The sequence below is a fragment of the Phytophthora cinnamomi genome (genome assembly GCF_018691715.1).
Source record: "Phytophthora cinnamomi strain GKB4 chromosome Unknown Contig7, whole genome shotgun sequence".
Taxonomy (NCBI): Eukaryota; Oomycota; class Peronosporomycetes; order Peronosporales; family Peronosporaceae; genus Phytophthora; species Phytophthora cinnamomi.
In genome coordinates this window covers 872,143-889,639 of record NW_027150940.1, presented here as the reverse complement: position 1 = coordinate 889,639, position 17,497 = coordinate 872,143, and the positions used below count along the sequence as shown (strand labels likewise).

At 56.6% G+C, this 17,497-nt stretch overlaps 2 protein-coding genes across 2 annotated transcripts; both read right to left on the bottom strand.

Moving 5' to 3' along the window:
- Positions 1–3,151: 3,151 nt before the first annotated feature.
- IUM83_11095 (Eukaryotic/viral aspartic protease) lies at positions 3,152–3,538 on the bottom strand (the record flags this gene model as incomplete). The annotated part of the gene is made up of 1 exon (XM_067935637.1): positions 3,152–3,538. One exon carries the CDS (start codon positions 3,536–3,538, stop codon positions 3,152–3,154), a length of 387 nt encoding a protein of 128 aa, XP_067798861.1.
- Positions 3,539–3,758: 220 nt separating this feature from the next.
- Positions 3,759–4,667, bottom strand: IUM83_11094 (Eukaryotic/viral aspartic protease; the record flags this gene model as incomplete). Its single annotated transcript, XM_067935636.1, has 1 exon — positions 3,759–4,667. One exon carries the CDS (start codon positions 4,665–4,667, stop codon positions 3,759–3,761), a length of 909 nt encoding a protein of 302 aa, XP_067798862.1.
- Positions 4,668–17,497: the final 12,830 nt, after the last annotated feature.

Sequence of the window (17,497 nt, the reverse complement as noted above, 5' to 3'; positions counted from 1 at the left end):
GAGCCAGCAAGAGAAGGTGGTGACCTGATCCCTAGACGCTTGAGTGCTCGCATGTTCCAGGCGTCGAAGTCACGGTGGGCGTCGCCCATCGTCGTAATCGTGAAGAAGAACGGGGTCGACATACGGCTCTGCATCGACTGCCGGCTCGTCAACAGCATGACGCAGCTGATGGTCTACCCGATGCCGCTCGTGAACGACTTGCTAGAAGACCTGGACAAGTATCTCTGGTTTTGTTCCCTGGACATGGCCAGCAGATTCTGGGTCGTCCCCATGACCGAGCGAGCCCGACTCATCTCGGCCTTCATCGCGCCTCAGGGCTTGTTCGAGCAGATGCGGATGCCCTTTGGGCTCTGCAACGCCCCGCAGATATACCAGCGCCTGATAGACAACGCGCTCGACGGTTTCTGGAGGCTCTCCCCGGAGAACAGCACCCGGAACGTCTTCGAAGAGAGAGAAACGGAGCCCTCGGGAATCCGCTCCGTCCTAGGTCGGAGATCGTACATCGACAATATCCTGATTGGGGGTGGGGGGAGGCGTACTGGGACGACCTTGCGAGAAGGTGGAGCGACTGATGGACGTCTGCGAGCAGTGACACTCGTCTATCAGTGTCGAGAAAAGTGAATGGGAATGCCTCAGGTCGACTATCTGGGCCACAAGGTGTCGAAGCGCGGTCTTGTGGTGTAGGAAACATCAGTTTTGTGGAGCACCCAAGTGGAACAAGGTACCAAGACTGCCAAAACCGCAGGATCGACGGTACTACTCGGCTGGATGGGTACACTGTGCCAGTCCGCGAGCTCGCCGAGCTCGCAGGCTTCACGGGCGCACTGCGGCCGACTGACGAGGATCCAAGACCACCGGAGATCAAGGACGGGTGGCGCCACGCAAGCGGCAGACACATGTACTGAGGTACGAGCGTGGGGAGCGCTAGGAGGCGATCAACCGAGTCCAAGGCAGTTTCCAGGCCTTGAGCTCGGCTAAACAGAGCCGCTGGCCGCCCAGACGGACCGGGACACGACCAGAGACTACACAAGAGGACCAAGCGAGAGCCCGGTGAGCCCAGCAGCACTCAGCCGAGTCGGCGATACCTCCCCGTGGAGCTCGCCGAGTTATCGGGCTCCGCCGAGTTCGAGGCGTTGTAGCGAGGGTGAAGGGTCGGCCGAGATCCGACACCACTCCATTTTACTTTATATTTGTATAGGACCTGGAAGGGAGAGAGCCCTATCAGGGCGCCCAAAAGACTGAAGAACAAACAGAGCAGGATTTTCTAGGCCCACCACACGTGTACACTCTCCGTAAGTCACTGCGCGGGGTCGGATTATGCCCTGCCGTCGGTACCGAGAGGCATAGCTTGAGGGTAATCGACTGGCAGCGCAAGAGATAAGTTGGCCCGGGTTGGGCAATTCTCGCCAAGCGCGAAAGGAACAAGTCTCACCAGGTACGCCGGACAGCCCGTGGCGTTACTCGTCAAGTCGGGTTGCTTCTGCCCCGGCGACTGTAAAGCGCTCGTGCGCCGTCGTCCATCCTTTGGTGGAGGGCACAGGATTTCTTTACCCGGAGGCAGGTAGCTCAGCTAACTTCCGCGTGATTTGATCTTGGGGTGCTTGGTCTCGGCGAAGGTGAGCCACTTCGTCCAAGGCCGAACGCTTGCAACTCAGCACAGGCCAACAAGAGCTGACTAGCTCGGCTATTGTGTGGTTTGTGCTAGTATCGACATTTGACGATTTTGTGCGTGCTACAACACCACAGTCTGTAGTCCTTCTATAGCCTCACTACTACCACCGGTCATTGCGGACTTCGCGGTCTACGCGACCACGCTGTACTCGCTGACCGAGGTCGACTTTGAGGAGCTTGTCACCAAACCGGAGGACCGCGGGCACGGGAAGTGGAAACACGCGGTTCACGCCTTCGAGGTCCGGAAGATCGCTAGGAAGCGCCCTCGATGCTGAAGCACTTCAACTCAGACCGAGAGTCGTGGGGATTGTGTATGCCAACTACTGGGCGAGCTCCGGTGTTCTCGCGCAGGTCCCACGCTGAAGCCCAACGAGCTGATCAACGACATCGTCGAGAAAGAGATCCTGGCCCTGCTGGGAGTTTTGAACGACTGTTATACGATGTTGGCCGGAAGACCGATCCGTCTTGCCTCGTCACACAACGCTAGCCTGGCTGTTCCGATCCAACGGATTGCAAGGCCGGCTCTCGCAGTGGGTCACGATCCTCTAGCCGTGGAAATTGGAGGTCTGCCGCTCGATCAAGGGGGAGGAAGAACTTCTCAGAACCCTGGCGGCGAGCATCACTCCGCGCGCGTTTGTTGACGCTGTGCTGGAAGAGACTGCTACGCGGAAGCTGGTGTCGAGGATCGCGATCACCCCGATCCCGGTCATTGCGCCCGATGAAGAAATGCACGTTCTGAGCTTCAACAGCTTGGCCAAGGCGAAGCGAGAGGGTGGTACCTTCACTGCGGTCGTCTAGAAACTGCAGGGATGGGAGATCAGCCAAGCGGCGTCTTTTACGCGACCGATCTCACGGTCAACGAAGCAGAGTGCCGAGGCTTGCTGCTGGGTGCTAGCTCCTCGAAGAGCTCGATGTCGCGCGACAGATAGTCTGCGGAGATTCGAACCTCACAGTCCGGAAGATGAGAGAGATGGGAAGTCGCCGGGCCTGGAGCGTTGCATCAGCGAGCGCGGAACGCGCTCCAGGCATGGCCACACCACAAACTCTTCCACGTACGTCGAGATAGGAACGCGAGCAATGACCTGCTGGCCGGACAAGCGTTGCAGCGACATACTGGCCGGAACATGCATACCGCCAAAGAAATGAACGGCTTGAGGACTGATCCGACCGAGGTCACTCGATCCCAGGGGTGGACCGGGCGACCTGGCCCAGGTGACCCGATCCGGACGGAGCGGGCTCTGACCCAGGGCGCGATCGCGGGACGACCCTGATCCTCGCGGTCACTACCCCGCGGAGCTGCTGCCAAGCCAGTGCTGGAACGAGCTCTCCGCCAGTCCTTCAGGAACTGCTGGTCTAACGGCTCCGACTGAATTGCATCTGGGCCGCGCAGGACGAAGAGCTCTGGATCGACAACCTCACGAAGTACCTGCAGCAGTCTCGAAGTCATGGCGGGCAGATTCGCCCGTCGGTACTTGCCCAGCTACGAAGAGCCGGGCTCGATCCTCATCATCTCGGCCCTGCTCGCACAGCGAGCCTTCGCTGTCGCGACTTTCACGTACCCGTCCGACGCGAGCAGGATCGCATTTTCGGCCCGGGCGCGCTGCAGCGTCGGTGCCGCGACCTTCTGTCGGAATTTACTAGAACCGAGGAGGGTATTCTTCTGGTGCGCGAGTCCGCGCTGGCGCGCGCGCAACTTCTTCTCTAGATCGATTGAGTGGGGAACCTCCATCAGCGTCAGCCGCGAGGCGAGTTCTTCCACCTGGTATTCAAAGATGTTGATGAACAACTCCACGTGCTCACGCTTTCCTTGGTCGCCATCCGTGTAAGGGATGTGGGTACGTAGGCCGGCAACGTTGACGCGGTACATGTACCTTTAGGGGCCTCTGTCCGCGCGATTCGACGCATGGTGATAGCGGCTCGCCATCGAGACACCCTTGTCGCAGTATTGAGCGGATCAGCTCCATGGTCGGGCCATGTCTTGCGGACTTTCTTGGTCAGTTGATACCACTGACGAGCGGACCCGTTAATCAAGTCGCTGAGCAGGAGCATACTTCTTCGCACGCTTGGTATCGCGTCGGCCGCCATCTTCAGGCGGTGAGCCAAGCTCGGGCCTTCTCGTCACTCAAGTCACCTCCGTGGAATTCATTCAGCTCGGACGACGCGGAGAGGCGCACACGGGCCTGTCCCGTGCCGGCAGTCGCGGTGGAGATCGCGGTGACCGTTCCTGGCGCACCATCCTCCAGAGCAAACAAGTCACCTGGGTCTTCCTCATCCCGGTGATGCTTGGATCGCGTCGTAGACTGCGAGCTCACGGACTTCATGTCCACGTCATCTACCGGTTCCGGTTGAGAACCGGTCACCGGGGCAGGGTATTCCGGGGGTGTTGGTGCTAGGGCGGCCACTTGCGCGGACTCATGACACGTGGCTGATGGTTGCGCTGCTGTCGACTTCATCAGAGTCGACTGCATTAGCAGGACGATCGCGTCTTCCAGCGCCCTGGGGATCGCTCCCATCGGGGCAGCCGGAGTCTCGACGCGAGTGGGCGCTGACGTAAGCTGCATGACGCGAGGCGGGCGTTCCATCGACATCCGCTTGGGAGATTCAACGCTGATATCCGAGTTCTCACTCGATTGGTATCGAGGAGACGGTGTCATGGTCGGGCTCGGCGCCGGTTTGGCCTGAGTCGGAGCGGACTCGCATTTGACAACCCCGCCGGGGTTGGTCAAGGTATCCAGAATGGCCTGGATCGCGTTTGTCCAGAACGCGAGGCCCCAGTCGTACACCTTCCCCATCGCGAAGGCACCCAGCACGAAGCCCGGATCTCGGAGGATATTGAAGAGCGTCTGCGCGGCACGTCGTACACTGGTGAGACTCGCGACCTCCGGCGCTTGGATCGGGCCGGCGAGCTTGGTCATTAAGTTGGGCTTGACGAAGCACGGAATCGGATCGCGTTTTAGCAATCGGAACAGCTCGGTGCGACTCAACGCGTGCTCCATCTCCCTCGCAGTGTACTGATGTCCCGCGTCCTTGACCCCCGGCTTGGGTGGCGACTCATCCGCCGAACCTGGCGCGCGCAGCTTCTTCTTCTTCTTCTTCTTCTTGCGCTTTGCGACCACCTTGGCGGTGGGCGATTGCCGTCTTCGACCTTAGCAGGCTTCAGACCAGTAGGGCTCTGACATGCGTCAGAACCCTTGGTGGCTTCCGCGGGGGAAGCAACATCGGGAACGGCAAACTGTTCTTCGTAGCCCTCCTTTTCATCGCTGGTGCCATGGCCTGTCGTGAATGTTCCCTCAGCGCTCCACGACGCGGCAGGTCCTTCTTCGTGCTCGCTAGTCGTCGGCGACCAGGCAACCGACGGGGAACCCGCTCCTGGCTCTTGCTTGATCACCGCCTCTTGTTCTTTTTCCGGAGTAGTACTCCCGGGTCGCAGCACCATTGTGGAGTAGCGCCTTTGCCGTTTTACGCAACGTACTCCTCACACAAACGCAACGCGCTCGAATAGCGGTCGCGTCGGGCACGTTTCCCCGGTTCTTGAGTTGCGTATCTCAGCCGTGGCTTGGGCAGACGATCAAGCTGAAGCGCCAAAAGTGTTCCTTGTTGACGTTGCGTCCTTGGGACGTGCGGCGGTTATCGCGGCCGGTGTTTCCTGGACGAGGCAGGCTTCCCTTGGTTTGCGTCAGTATATCCCCAACGTGGTTGGTGTGCGGCGATTATCGTGCCAGCACGTCTCTTCGCCGGGTGTGCGGTTATCGTGGCGCTCTTCGACGGTATCCTTTAACGTGTCCCTCCTTTTGGGCACGGGCTGAGTACCCAAAACCTGCGAACGCTCGGGGACCGGGTTTTCCTTACGGCACTGCCGGCGCTTGGAGATCTTCAAGACGCGAGGGAGGATATCCGGTTGTGTGCTACAAAGAAAATTCGGGGCTGAGCCTTATCCTATCCTTTGCTGTCGACTGACTGCCCTGAAGCTTACTAAGCTGCGATTCCATGCCTAACCCTACGTCTGTCGTACCTATGACCTTCAACCTGATTCATGATTTCTGGACTAGGGTCATGGATCGGAGTACCATAGACAGGCGCCCGATCCACCTGTTGACATCCGTAAACCCGGCCCGACTCAGATCTGAAAGCCGCTCCTTTCCCTGAAAGCTGCATCTTAAACCGCGGTCACCTCCTGTAGTGAGTCTAACTTGGCTCACTACTTTTGCTTACACGTCGCGCCACGTGTATGAGGAGGCGAGGAGTTATTAATAATTTGAATTAAGTACAGTCCACAAGATAAATAAATCAAATAAAACGCCAAGTGAGAACTGATTGTTGTAATTGATCTTTCCTAAATGCAAACGTTTCTATCTAGAGGGTTGAACGGCTGGCTGTCAGAGCCCGCCATATGTCGTCTTAATTGAGAGCGCTTTCATCATATCTTAGATGGATCACTCTGGTGGCCCACTTCAGTATCCGACTACACCAAGGTGAGGAATATCTAAAACTTTAACAGATATCCTATCTGTTTAATTTCGTACGTGCACCCGCCATATCACTCTCCCCTGAAGGTTAGACGGGGACCCGCACGTATTCGATTGACCATTCGTCAATTCTCGCGTTAGAGAACAGCGATGCGCGCGTGCCCAAAGCAGGTGGGAGTCATCTTCCATCGATGACTATCGAGCGCCAGAAGGCGATGTAGCGACGTCGTCGACTTCGACGACGACGATGAAGACATGGAAGGAGAAGGACTCGCCGCAAAGAGGCGAAAGCGAATGCTCGTTAAGACATTCGCCCGCGTAAGGATGAATCGCCGAGCCGATATGTTGAACTGAGTGACCACTCGCTTCGCTGGCAGTGCGCTAACTGCAGCGCGTGATTCCAAACTCTCCGCCGCGCTGCCGCGTTCGCGATCGTGGATGTCGCGTCCGAGATCTCGGATAGGAACTGGCCTCGAAGAGGTGCCGTTATATATGTAGCGCCATCAGGATGCTGTGAGCGCCGAGTGCACGATGCGGAACGCACGCGGCGCGACATCGGACTCTTCATGAGCTCCGATTTTCAAAGCAAGAAGCATCTTCTCGCAGCAAAGTGCCATGGCAGGCACTTTGTCAAAGTGGAACGCTTTTGTTGAGAACTTCACAGAAGCGAGTGTGTGATCGGTTAAGCAGCGCGTGATGCTTCGAGACGTACTCGAAGCGTGGAAGGGAGCAAACCCACTTGCTGCGAGGAGGCAATGTGCCGTGCGCGCCCGAGGGCTTTCAGTGACGAAGTGTTCCAGGCGCGGTCCGCTTGAGCGACCGCGACCTGAACGGGTACACGTCGTTCCGTGTGCCCGAGAGTCTCAAAGAGCTCCGTGCTAAGTTCTTAGCACGTAGGGTTCGGCGCTAGCGATGATCGCAGCGCTCGCATCACTTCCGCTGCGCCAGCGCGTACTGCTCTCGTACGCCCTCACCATTTCCGGAACGTCCTCCAGCAAGACGTTCCGCGGCTCATGTATCTGATGGGGAGGAAATCCTCTCCAACGAATACGAAAACGAGCCCTTGAGGGTTCGTTTTCGGGATACTCTATGTCAACAATCGCTCAACAATCCAGCGGGTTGGGCCGCGGGCGTCACGGATCGGCGGTGGCGGGGTGGGAACACGCCCATGATCAGCCCGGGCTGATCAGTATGCGCCTCTCCACGACCTGGTGACCGCCTGGAGCGTCTTCGGGCGCTGAGTTCGCCGCCCTGAAGCAGGAGCTGGCGAACCAGAAGGCCGCTGCGGCGGTCTCGCAGACCGCCTCGAATATCCAGGTCGAGCTGGGGACCCAGATGAAGGGTTGTCCAGCGTCCGCGCGCTGGGGAAGGCTGCTCGTCGCCGAGGCCAAGGTTCTGCTTCTGCCTCGGCTCCTGCCGAGGCTTCGGGTCAGCCGAGCGTGATGGCTCGTGCTGCAGGTACGGCTTCAGCCGTCCGACGTAAAGGTCGGATGGAGGCGCATGCCAGACGGTATGTCTAGTGTGCATGCGTTGCCGTGCGTGCCAACACAGTGAACGGCCCGATGAAGCGCGGAGCAAGCTTGCTTGCTCCGAAATCGAAACTGCATGTTTGGCAGGTTTGTGTAGCTAACAGAACTAATGAACCAACTTTGAATTCATTTGTGGTTGCCTCTGCCCACATTGTCTGCGTTCAGCTTCTGTGATCAACAGAAGCTGCTATTGTGTCTTGGACAAACCGAATTACGGCTTGTCTTTGGTGATGAAAGATTGCATCAAGCTGAAGTCATTCAGCTCGCTCTCCGCCAGAGGCCCGGCCTCTGCGTGGTTCTTCGCGGTGTCTGCGCCCCGTGCAGACCCGCCCGTGTCATTGTCCTTGTTGAGGAGCTGCGCCCTGCGCAGACTCATGTGGTTTGTCCATTGTTGCAGCTGACACTGTGCAAGTGTCAGCGGTTTCTCGGTGCTGTATTGCAGTCGTAGATCTCCCCACCTAAAGTGGGACCTCACCCGAGTAAACTCGGTAGACGTGGATGCCGCATGCTTCACGTAAAACGTATGCCCGGTCGAGGCATGACTGAGTTGTTGATGGCAAACTCTGCCATCGATAACACTCGCTCCAGTATTGGAACGAGTGAGCGTAGCTCTTCAAATATCGACGAGCACGCGATTCACGCGCTCGTTTGCATCCGTCTGCGGATGATCCGCAGTCGACATTGAAAGCTTCCCAGAAGTGTAAACACTTTGCAAGGTGCGCTGTGAAGCGCGGGTCTCTGTCCGACACGATGTCGGTCGGCATGCCATGGTGTTTGAACACCATGTCACAACAGACGGGCCGTCTGCTTCGCGTCACTCTGCTGGCACCGCAGCAAGATGTACCATCTTGCTGAAGCAGTCGACGAAGACCACAACACCGGTATTCCTCCGCTGTCGGGAAGACAAAGATGAAGTCCAAAGACATGGACTTCCAACACTGACGGAGTCGGTAGATTGCAATGGAGCTTGCGCAAACGGCGCAGGCTTTACACGTTGCACACCTCGCAAGCACGGACGTACTTGCGCACCCACTGAACTGGCGGTGCCAGTAGAAGTCACATGAGAAAGACGTATGTCTTCACGTCCGAGATGTCCGCTGTCGGGGCATCCGATGATTCGTACATGATCCTGAGTCGCAGGTCGCTGGTCATTCGCACGACAACGCGGTCCGCGTTATCGTCGACTGCATTATAAAGAGCAGTCCGTCGTGCACCGATAGCGGTGTGCACGCAAAGGTGTTTTGGCAACCTGACGAACCTTGTCAGAAGGTGTTGTGCCATAGGCCAACAAGAGTTTCGCTCCGCGTCGTGCGAACGCGGCCTTCACGTCGTCCAACGAGACGAGTGGGTTGCTGATCGCATGGCGTCGATAGCGTTGACGTCAGCAGCTTCTGCATAATCCGGCCGACGTGATAACGCGTCGGCATACATTCAATCTTCCGGGTTTGTATTCGACCGGAAGTTATACTCGCAAAGAATGAGAGCCATCTCGCCATTCTTTGTGATATGTGGTGACTTCACTGCAGTGCGCAGTGATGCATGGTCGGTGTAGACCACAAACGGTCTACTTTCAAGCAAATACACTCGGAGTGCGTATTTCATGGCGCGGAGTTCCTTGTCATGCACCGGATAGTTGCGCTCAGCTGCTTTCAGCTGACGCGACTGGTAATGACGACACGACACGGCCCTCGTGATCGTGCTGATCAACGCGCATCCGATCGCGAAATCGGATGCGTCACACACTACGTGAAATGGACGATCTTGGTCAGCCACTGCCAAGATCGCGCCCCCAGTCAAGCCCGCTTGACTGCTTCGAATGCCTTTGGCAATCGGGTCAATTCCACACAGCTTCTTTCTTAAGAAGTTGTGACAGCGGCGGATCTTGCCCGCATAACCTCCACGTACTTGCAAGTACGTGACCAAGCAAAGAACTGCCTCAGTTCCTGAACTGAAGGCGTTCATTCGTTAATCACTCTGACCTTTTCCGGGTCAGGGCGACACCATTCTTCCTACGAGACACCCAGGACGGGTATCTCGCTCGCCCCGAAGATACACTTCTTCAGGTTCGCGTAGAGTTATGCTTTCGCATAAGCTCAGTAGCCCGGAGATGCACCCTGTGCATCTCTACGTCGATCTTCCGTCCACAGCTCGGCTGTGGATGAACACGTCATCGAAGTAGCTCGGTGCGAGACTTCGCACCGAGCGCAACAAGTGCGTCACGCACCTGTTGAAAGTCGCAGGGCATTCTTAAGCCCTGTGGCATTACTAGCCATATGCCGCTTGGCGTGCTCACTGCCGCAGAGGGATATCGCTCTCGCATTAGGATTTGATAAAATCCATCTCGCAAGTCGAGAGCACTGTAAACGGTGCTCCCGCCATCGAATCGCTGATAACATCTTTTCGCGGTATCGGCGTCTGGCGGCCGCCTATCGTTCAGCTTGTTGTAGGCATGAACGATGCGCCATCCCCCTTGGCTTCTTGACACATAACGTCGGAGCACTGTGCGGGGACTCTGATTCCCGCATTTGTCCTGCTTTGCGACGACGTTCAAAGAAGTTGTCGATTGCTTTTACTTGCTCTCGCGGCAGTGGCCACTACCGCGTGACACAGTACTTTGTGCCCGGCACGAGATCAATCTCGTGCTATATGCCCTATCCTGCGGAAGCTCCGCAGAATCTCTTCCGGGAGTGCGTCTTTGTACTCCCTCAATAATTCGTACTCGACTTCAGCGAGTTCCAACTTGTTCCTCGAAGCGCTCTCGCTTCGTCTTCGCTAGAGTGTCTTCACTCTCTCCTATGAAGAGCTGCCTCAGCTCTTCGCTCTCTCTCCGTTCTTTCGCTGTTCGAAGAACGCAGACTGCTCGATGCGTCCATCGTGCAAGTCACGCGTGAACGCTTCCAGGTCATGGCTGGAAGCGAAGTCAACCTGACGCCGTCGTCGGAGGACTAACGAGTTCCATCTCACGATACTGGAATCCAGTATCGGTGCGCGTCAAGACGCTTAGCGTCTCGACATCCGGCGTCACCGCCTCAGTTTGCCCACAGACTGCTCTTGATGCGTCTCGGTCCGGACGAGACCGAGACTGCGCAGCGTTCTCCGCTTGCGCCGTCTTCTTGTTGTGCGGAGCCCGGCTCCGCAGTTGTTCTTCTGGTCCAGGCCCGGCCGTGGACAGTTGTTCGCCGGGACCTGTCGGGCGCGCGATATCAAGCCCGGCTTGACCGCATTTTCCTTCGTGCAGCCCGGCTGCACGGTAAGTGTCCTTTCGCCGGCAGACCCTGTCTGCGGGCGCGCGATATCAAGCCCGACTTGATCGCATGCGCTTCGTCGTGCAGCCCGCTGCACGAAGCATGCAAATTGCGTCAGTGCGGTACGTTTGCAACCGTCCGCACTGTTTGCAGCGTCAACTCCCGGAGTTGACACGCCTTCGTTACCTCGACGCCATTCATTGGCGGAGCCCCTCATGACCGAGGGTGCGTCGGCTCCGGGAGCCGACGCGTCGGTCGACCTGACCTCTTCGGGTCAGCGACTGTCCCTTACACGCTTGAACGTGGGTGTTGGTTCCCGGAACCAGCACATCTTTTCTTCTGACGTCGGCAGCATTGCCGACGTGGGTCTCATCGAGCGCCCTCGCGCACTTCTTGGGCACCTCGGGACAGCGACATTAAGCGCTGTCTTGACTGGTGAGCCGCGCGCATCTGCTACGTGCGCTGCGGAATAGGGCCATCGCTCTCTGTTCCGCTGTCGCGGCGAAGCGCACGAGTGTGCGCTTCTTCCAGTCTATTACCGGATCATGCCGTGGCTTGCACGGCATGCCCATCCACGTCGAACTTATCGTCCAGATCCAGGACGATAAAGTGTTCGACAAACACTCGTTGTTTGTACGAGAAGCGCACGTTCACGACGCGCATCTCAGTCTTCACGATGGCACCGGTTGCCAGTCGCACTTCCAGAAGACTTCGAGGTACATTTACTTCCTCGAAGTCAAGACTCGGCAGGCTCCGTAGTCGAACAAAGTTGTTCGACGCGCCTGAATCTACCAATGCTCGAAGAGTCACTCGCTCTCTTCGAGTAAACCTTCAGGATGATTAGGTTCGGTCTGTCATCTTGTTGCTTCAGCGAGCTAATCTCACTGGGGGCTGCAGTCCTCAGTGTCGCGTGTTCGATGTCGGCACGCGGGACTGCATTACCAGTAGGGCGCCCGCGCCTACTGGATGTTCGCGTTTTTGTTGGTCTGCGACGACTAGCATCGCCACGACGGCCACCTCCAGGTGGCATGGGAGCTGCACTCCGTGCAAAGTGACCGATCCTTCCGCAACGGAAGCATCACGTTGCCTCCTGCTGCTGGTAACCAGCAGTTGTTGCTCGAGAGGTCCATTGGTTCTGGACCTCCGTCCCTACCGGGCGCGGTTGCGGCCTCGGTACGTTTACATGGAGTTTAGCCTGCGCAGGCTAAAGCTCTTCTTGCATGGCAAGGTGATTGCAGCTTCGAGAGTACTCGGGTACTCTCGGAAGAGATAGGTCTTCACGGGCCCATCTCTAAGTCCTTTCATGAACGTGACGACCTTGGTCGCCTCGTCAATCGGGTTAGTCACGATATTTGATACCAAATATCGTGCGCGCTGCGCGTACATGGACGTCATGCTTACCCTGCTGAAGGTCGAGGAACTCCGCCCTCGACCGGAACTCGTTTTGCGGGGCTCAAACGCTTGTCTGAGCTCTCGAAACTTCGTACGTGCTGAAGCACGTAGGACCGAGAGTCGGCGTCCATACGCCCAACTGCGCGTCCGCCAAGGCAGGACATGACGAACGCGACCTTCGACAGCGGGTCGACGATGCGTCGAGCCGCTATGGCTGTGTCGAGCTCGACAAGCCATCGGAGGAGAGGCTCGCCCTCTTCCCACGTAATTGTTTACGCTCAACTTTACTGGTTGAGCACGCGGTGTTGTCCCGACGACGCCGTCACTGAGAAGCACCATCACGCTGCTCCTTCCATGATGAATCCTAGAGCAACACCATGTTGCTCCGTCGGCGATAGCGTACGCAGCATCGTAGCTATCGCCGTCTCAATGACTGTTGACAGTCGTTGAGGGCTTCCACTCTGGGTCAGACAGGTGGGGGAGTCAGCGCGTGCAACATGCATTGCAGGCGTGTTGGAGCTCTCCATGGGCACCTCCGTGCTCATGTTCTGGTTCTCGTCGTTCGTACACCTCGTACGAACGTCAAGCAGTCGGTCGTTGGACGGACTACGAAGTGCTACCAGGTGTAGTGGGTCTAACTTGACTCCTACTTTAGCTTACACGTTGCGCAACGTGTATGAGGAAGCGTAAGTACTTAGTAATTACTTCGGTTAATTATATTTGAATACACAAATATAAGTTAAAATAAGATAGGATTCCAAGTGACTTAGATTAGGTAAAATGAGAACGTATTGCTTGTAAATTGATCTTCCTCCTAAATCTGCTAAAACTGTTTATCGTCTATGAAGGGGTTGGAGCGGCGGCTGTCAGAGCCCGCTAATTCATGTCTCTGATTGGTAGAAAGATGCTGCTTTCTACCAATAGGATCTTTGGTATGTGGATCATCATTGTGGTGGCCCATTCAATGTATCCATTGGTGTGTCTTACACCAAGGTGAGGAAGTATCTAAAACTTTCAACAGATATCCTATCTGTTAAATATCACAAGTGGCTTGTAGCCACTTGTGCGTGTAACCCCGTTACACCTCCCATCACCTTCGGCGGGCCAACGCTGCGTCGCTGCGGCTTGCCTTCACTTGGAGGCCGCAAGGGAATACCGGTGTTGTGGTTCCTCGTCGACTCTTCAGCAAGATGGTACATCTTGCTGCGGTGCCAGCAGAGGTGACCGCGAAGCAGACGGCCCGTCTGTTCGTCGACATGGTGTTCAAACACCATGGCATGCCGTCCGACATTCTGTCGGACAGAGACCCGCTTCACAGCGCACCTGTGGCAAGAAGTGTTTACACTTCTTGGGAGCCGGCTTTCCATGTCGACTGCGGATCATCCGCAGACGGATGACAAACCGAGCGCGTGAATCGCGTGCTCGTCGATATGTTGAAGAGCTACACTCACTCGTTCCAATACTGGAGCGAGTGCTTATCGATGGCAGAGTTTGCCATCAATAACTCAGTGCATGCATCGACCGGGCATACACCGTTCTGCGTGAATGCCATGCGGCATCCACGTCTACCGAGCTTACTCGGAGTGGTGGCTCCCACTTTGGAGTGGGAGGATCTACGTCTGCAATACAGCAGCCGCAGAAAACCGCTGACACTTGCACAGTGTCAGCTGCAACAATGGACAAATACGTGAGTCTGCGCAGGACGGCTCCCCAACAACATGGCCAACGACCACGGGTCTGCGCAGGGCGCAGACTTACCGCAAAGAACCACGCAGAGGCCGGGCCTCTAGCGGAGAGCGAGCTGAATGACTTCAGCTCGGATGCAATCAGTTTCATCACCAAAAGACAAGCCGTGATTCGGTTTGTCCAAGACACAATAGCAGCTTCTGTTGATCAACAGAAGCTGAACGCAGACAATGCGGGCAGAGGCACAAATGAATTTAAAGTTGGTTCATTAGTTTTGTTAGCTACACAAAACCTGCATAGACATGCAGTTTCGGATTTCGGAGCAAGCAAGCTTGCTCCGCGCTTCATCGGGCCTTTCACTGTGTTGCCACGGCATGGCAACGCATACACGCTAGACATACCGTCTAGCATGCGCCTCCATCCGACCTTTTACGTCGGACGGCTGAAGTCGTACCTGCAGCACGAGCCATCTAGCTCGGCTGACCCGAAGCCTCGGCAGGAGCCGAGGTAGAAGCGGAGGACTTGGCCTCGGCGACGAGCAGCCTCTCCTCCAGCGCGCGGACGTGCTGGAGCAACTCCTTCATCTGGGTCCCCAGCTCGACCTGGATATTCGAGGCGGTCTGCGAGACCGCCGCGACTTGGGCCTTCTGGTTCGCCAGCTCCTGTTTCAGGGCGGCGAACTCAGCGCCTGTAGACGCTCCACGACGGTCACCCGGTCGTGGAGAGGCGCATACTGATCAGCCCGGGGCTGATCATACCGGGCGTTCCCACCCCGCCACCGCCGATCCGTGGCGCCCGCGGCTCAACCCGCTGGATTGTTGAGCGGATTGTTGACCATAGTATCCCGAAAACGAACCCTCAAGGCTCGTTTTCGTATTCGTTGGAGGATTTCCTCCCCATCGAGATACATAGAGCCGCGGAACGTCTTGCTGGAGGACGTTCCGAAATGGTGAGGGCGTACGAGGGCAGTACGCGCTGGCGCAGCGGAAGTAGCACGAGCGCTGCGATCATCGCTAGCGCCCGAACCCTCACGCGAAGAACTTAGCACGGAGATCTTTGAGACTCTCGGGCACACGGAACGACGTGTACCCGTTCAGGTCGCGGTCGCTCAAGCGGACCGCGCCTGAAGCACTTCGTGCACTGAAAGCCCTCGGGCGCAGCGCACGGCACATTAGCTCTTCCGCAGCAACGTGGAGTTGCTCCAGCTTTCCACGCTTCGAGTACGTCTCGAAGCGATCACGCGCTGCTTAATCCGATCACGGTAAGCACTCGGCCTCTTGTTGAAGTTTTCAACAAAGGCGTTCCAACTTTGACAAAGTGCCTGCCATTCGGGCACTTTGCTGCGAGAAGAGGTCTTCTTGCTTTGAAACCATCGGAGCTCATGAAAGAGTCCGACAGTAATCGCGCCTTTGATGCGTTTCCGCATCAAAGTGCAGCTCAGCAGCCACAGCGTAATCTTGATGGCGCTGCATGCGTACAGCGGCACCTCATTCGGAGGTACCGAGTTCCCAAACCGGTCCGCGATCTCGGACGCGGACGGCATCCATGGATCGCGCGCTGCGCCTGCAGCGCGCGGAGAGCCTTGAGCTTTGATATCACGCGCTGCAGCAGGAGCGCGCGGAGTACTGAGAGCCCCAGCGGAAGCGAGTGGGGTTTCGCTATCAGTACGCGAACGCTTCGAACTCGAAGCGTCCGATTCGTCCCCTTCACGCGGGCGAACGTTCTTGGCGTGAGGGTCGAGCGATTCGCTCGACACTGAGTCTTTGCTTTGAGGGCGAGTCCTCCTCGCCCTCCATGTCTTCATCGTCGTCGACTTCGACGACGACGTCACCGTACTTCGCCTTCTGGCGTTCGAGTAGTCGTCGATGGAGAGATGACTCCCCATCGACTTTGCGGACTTCTTTGAGGCGCGCTCATCGTTGAATGAGCGCGGATTTCTTCTCCAAACGCGGAGAATTGACGAATGGTCAATTCCAAAGATTGACGTGCGGGGACCCCGCGCGTCTAACCTTAAGGGGATGTAACAGGGTTACACGTACAAGTGGCTGCAAGCCACTTGTGAATTCAACAGATAGGTTATCTGTTAAAAGTTTTAGATACTTCCTCACCTTGGTGTAAGACACACCAATGGATACATTGAAGTGGACCACCACAATGAGTGGTCCACACATACCCAAAGATCCTATTGGTAGAAAGCAGCATCTTTCTACCAATCAAAGTCATGCATATTAGCGGGGCTCTGACAGCCAGCCGCTGTCAACCCCTTTCATAGATGATAAACAGTTTTTAGCAGATTTTAGAGGAAGATCAATTTACAAGCAATACAGTTTTCATTTTACCTTAAACTAGCTACTTGAGTCTTATGCTAACTTATATTTGTGTATTCAAATATAATTAACCTAAATTACTAAGTACTTACGCTTCCTCATACACGCTGCGCAACGTGAAGCTAAAGTAGTGAGTCAAGTTAGACCCACTACACCTGGTAGCACTTTGTAGTCCGTCCAACGACCGACTGCTTGACGTTCGTACGCGGTGTACGAACGCGGAGCCGAGAACCACATGAGCACGGAGGTGCCCATGGAGAGCTCCAATACGCCTGCAACGCATGTTGCACGCGCTGACTGCCCCACCTGTCTGACCTGGTAGAGGTATCTCCAACGACTGTCAACAGTCATTGGAGAAGCGGAGATAGCTACGATGCTGCGTACACTATCGCCGACGGAGCAACATGGTGTTGCTCTGGGGTTCATCATGAAGGAGCAGCGTGACGCTGCTTCCTCAGTGACGGCGTCGTCAGGGACGACACCGCGTGCTCAACCATTAAAGTTGAGCGTAAGCAATGACGTGGGAAGAGAGGGCGAGCCTCTCCTCCGATGGCTTGTCGAGCTCGACACAGCCATAGCGGCTCGACGCATCGTCGACCCGCTGTCGAAGGTCGCGTTCGCCATGTCCTGCCTTGGCGGACGCGCAGGAGTTGGGCGTATGGACGCCGACTCTCCGATCCTACGTGCTTCAGCACGTACGAAGTGTTCAAAGAGGAGCTCAAACAAGCGTTTGAGCCCCCGCAAACGAGTTCCGGTCGAGGGCGGAGTTCCTCAACCTTCAGCAGGGTAAGCATGACGTCCATGCTTACGCGCAGCGCGCACGATATTTGGTATCAAATATCGTGACTAACCCGATTGACGAGGCGACCAAGGTCGTCACGTTCATGAAGGGGCTTAGAGATGGGCCTGTGAAGACCTATCTCTTCCGAGAGTATCCGAGTACTCTCGAAGCTGCGATTACTCTTGCCATGCAAGAAGAGTTTAGCCTGCGGCAGGCTAAACTGCATGTGAACGTGCCGAGGCCGCAACCACGCCCGGTAGCGTGGACGGGAGGTCCGGAACCAATGGACCTCTCGAGCGCAACAACTGCTGGTTACCAGCAGCAGGGAGGTAACGTGCGATGCTTCCGTTGCGGAAGGATCGGTCACTTTGCACGGGAGTGCACAGCTCCCATGCCTCCT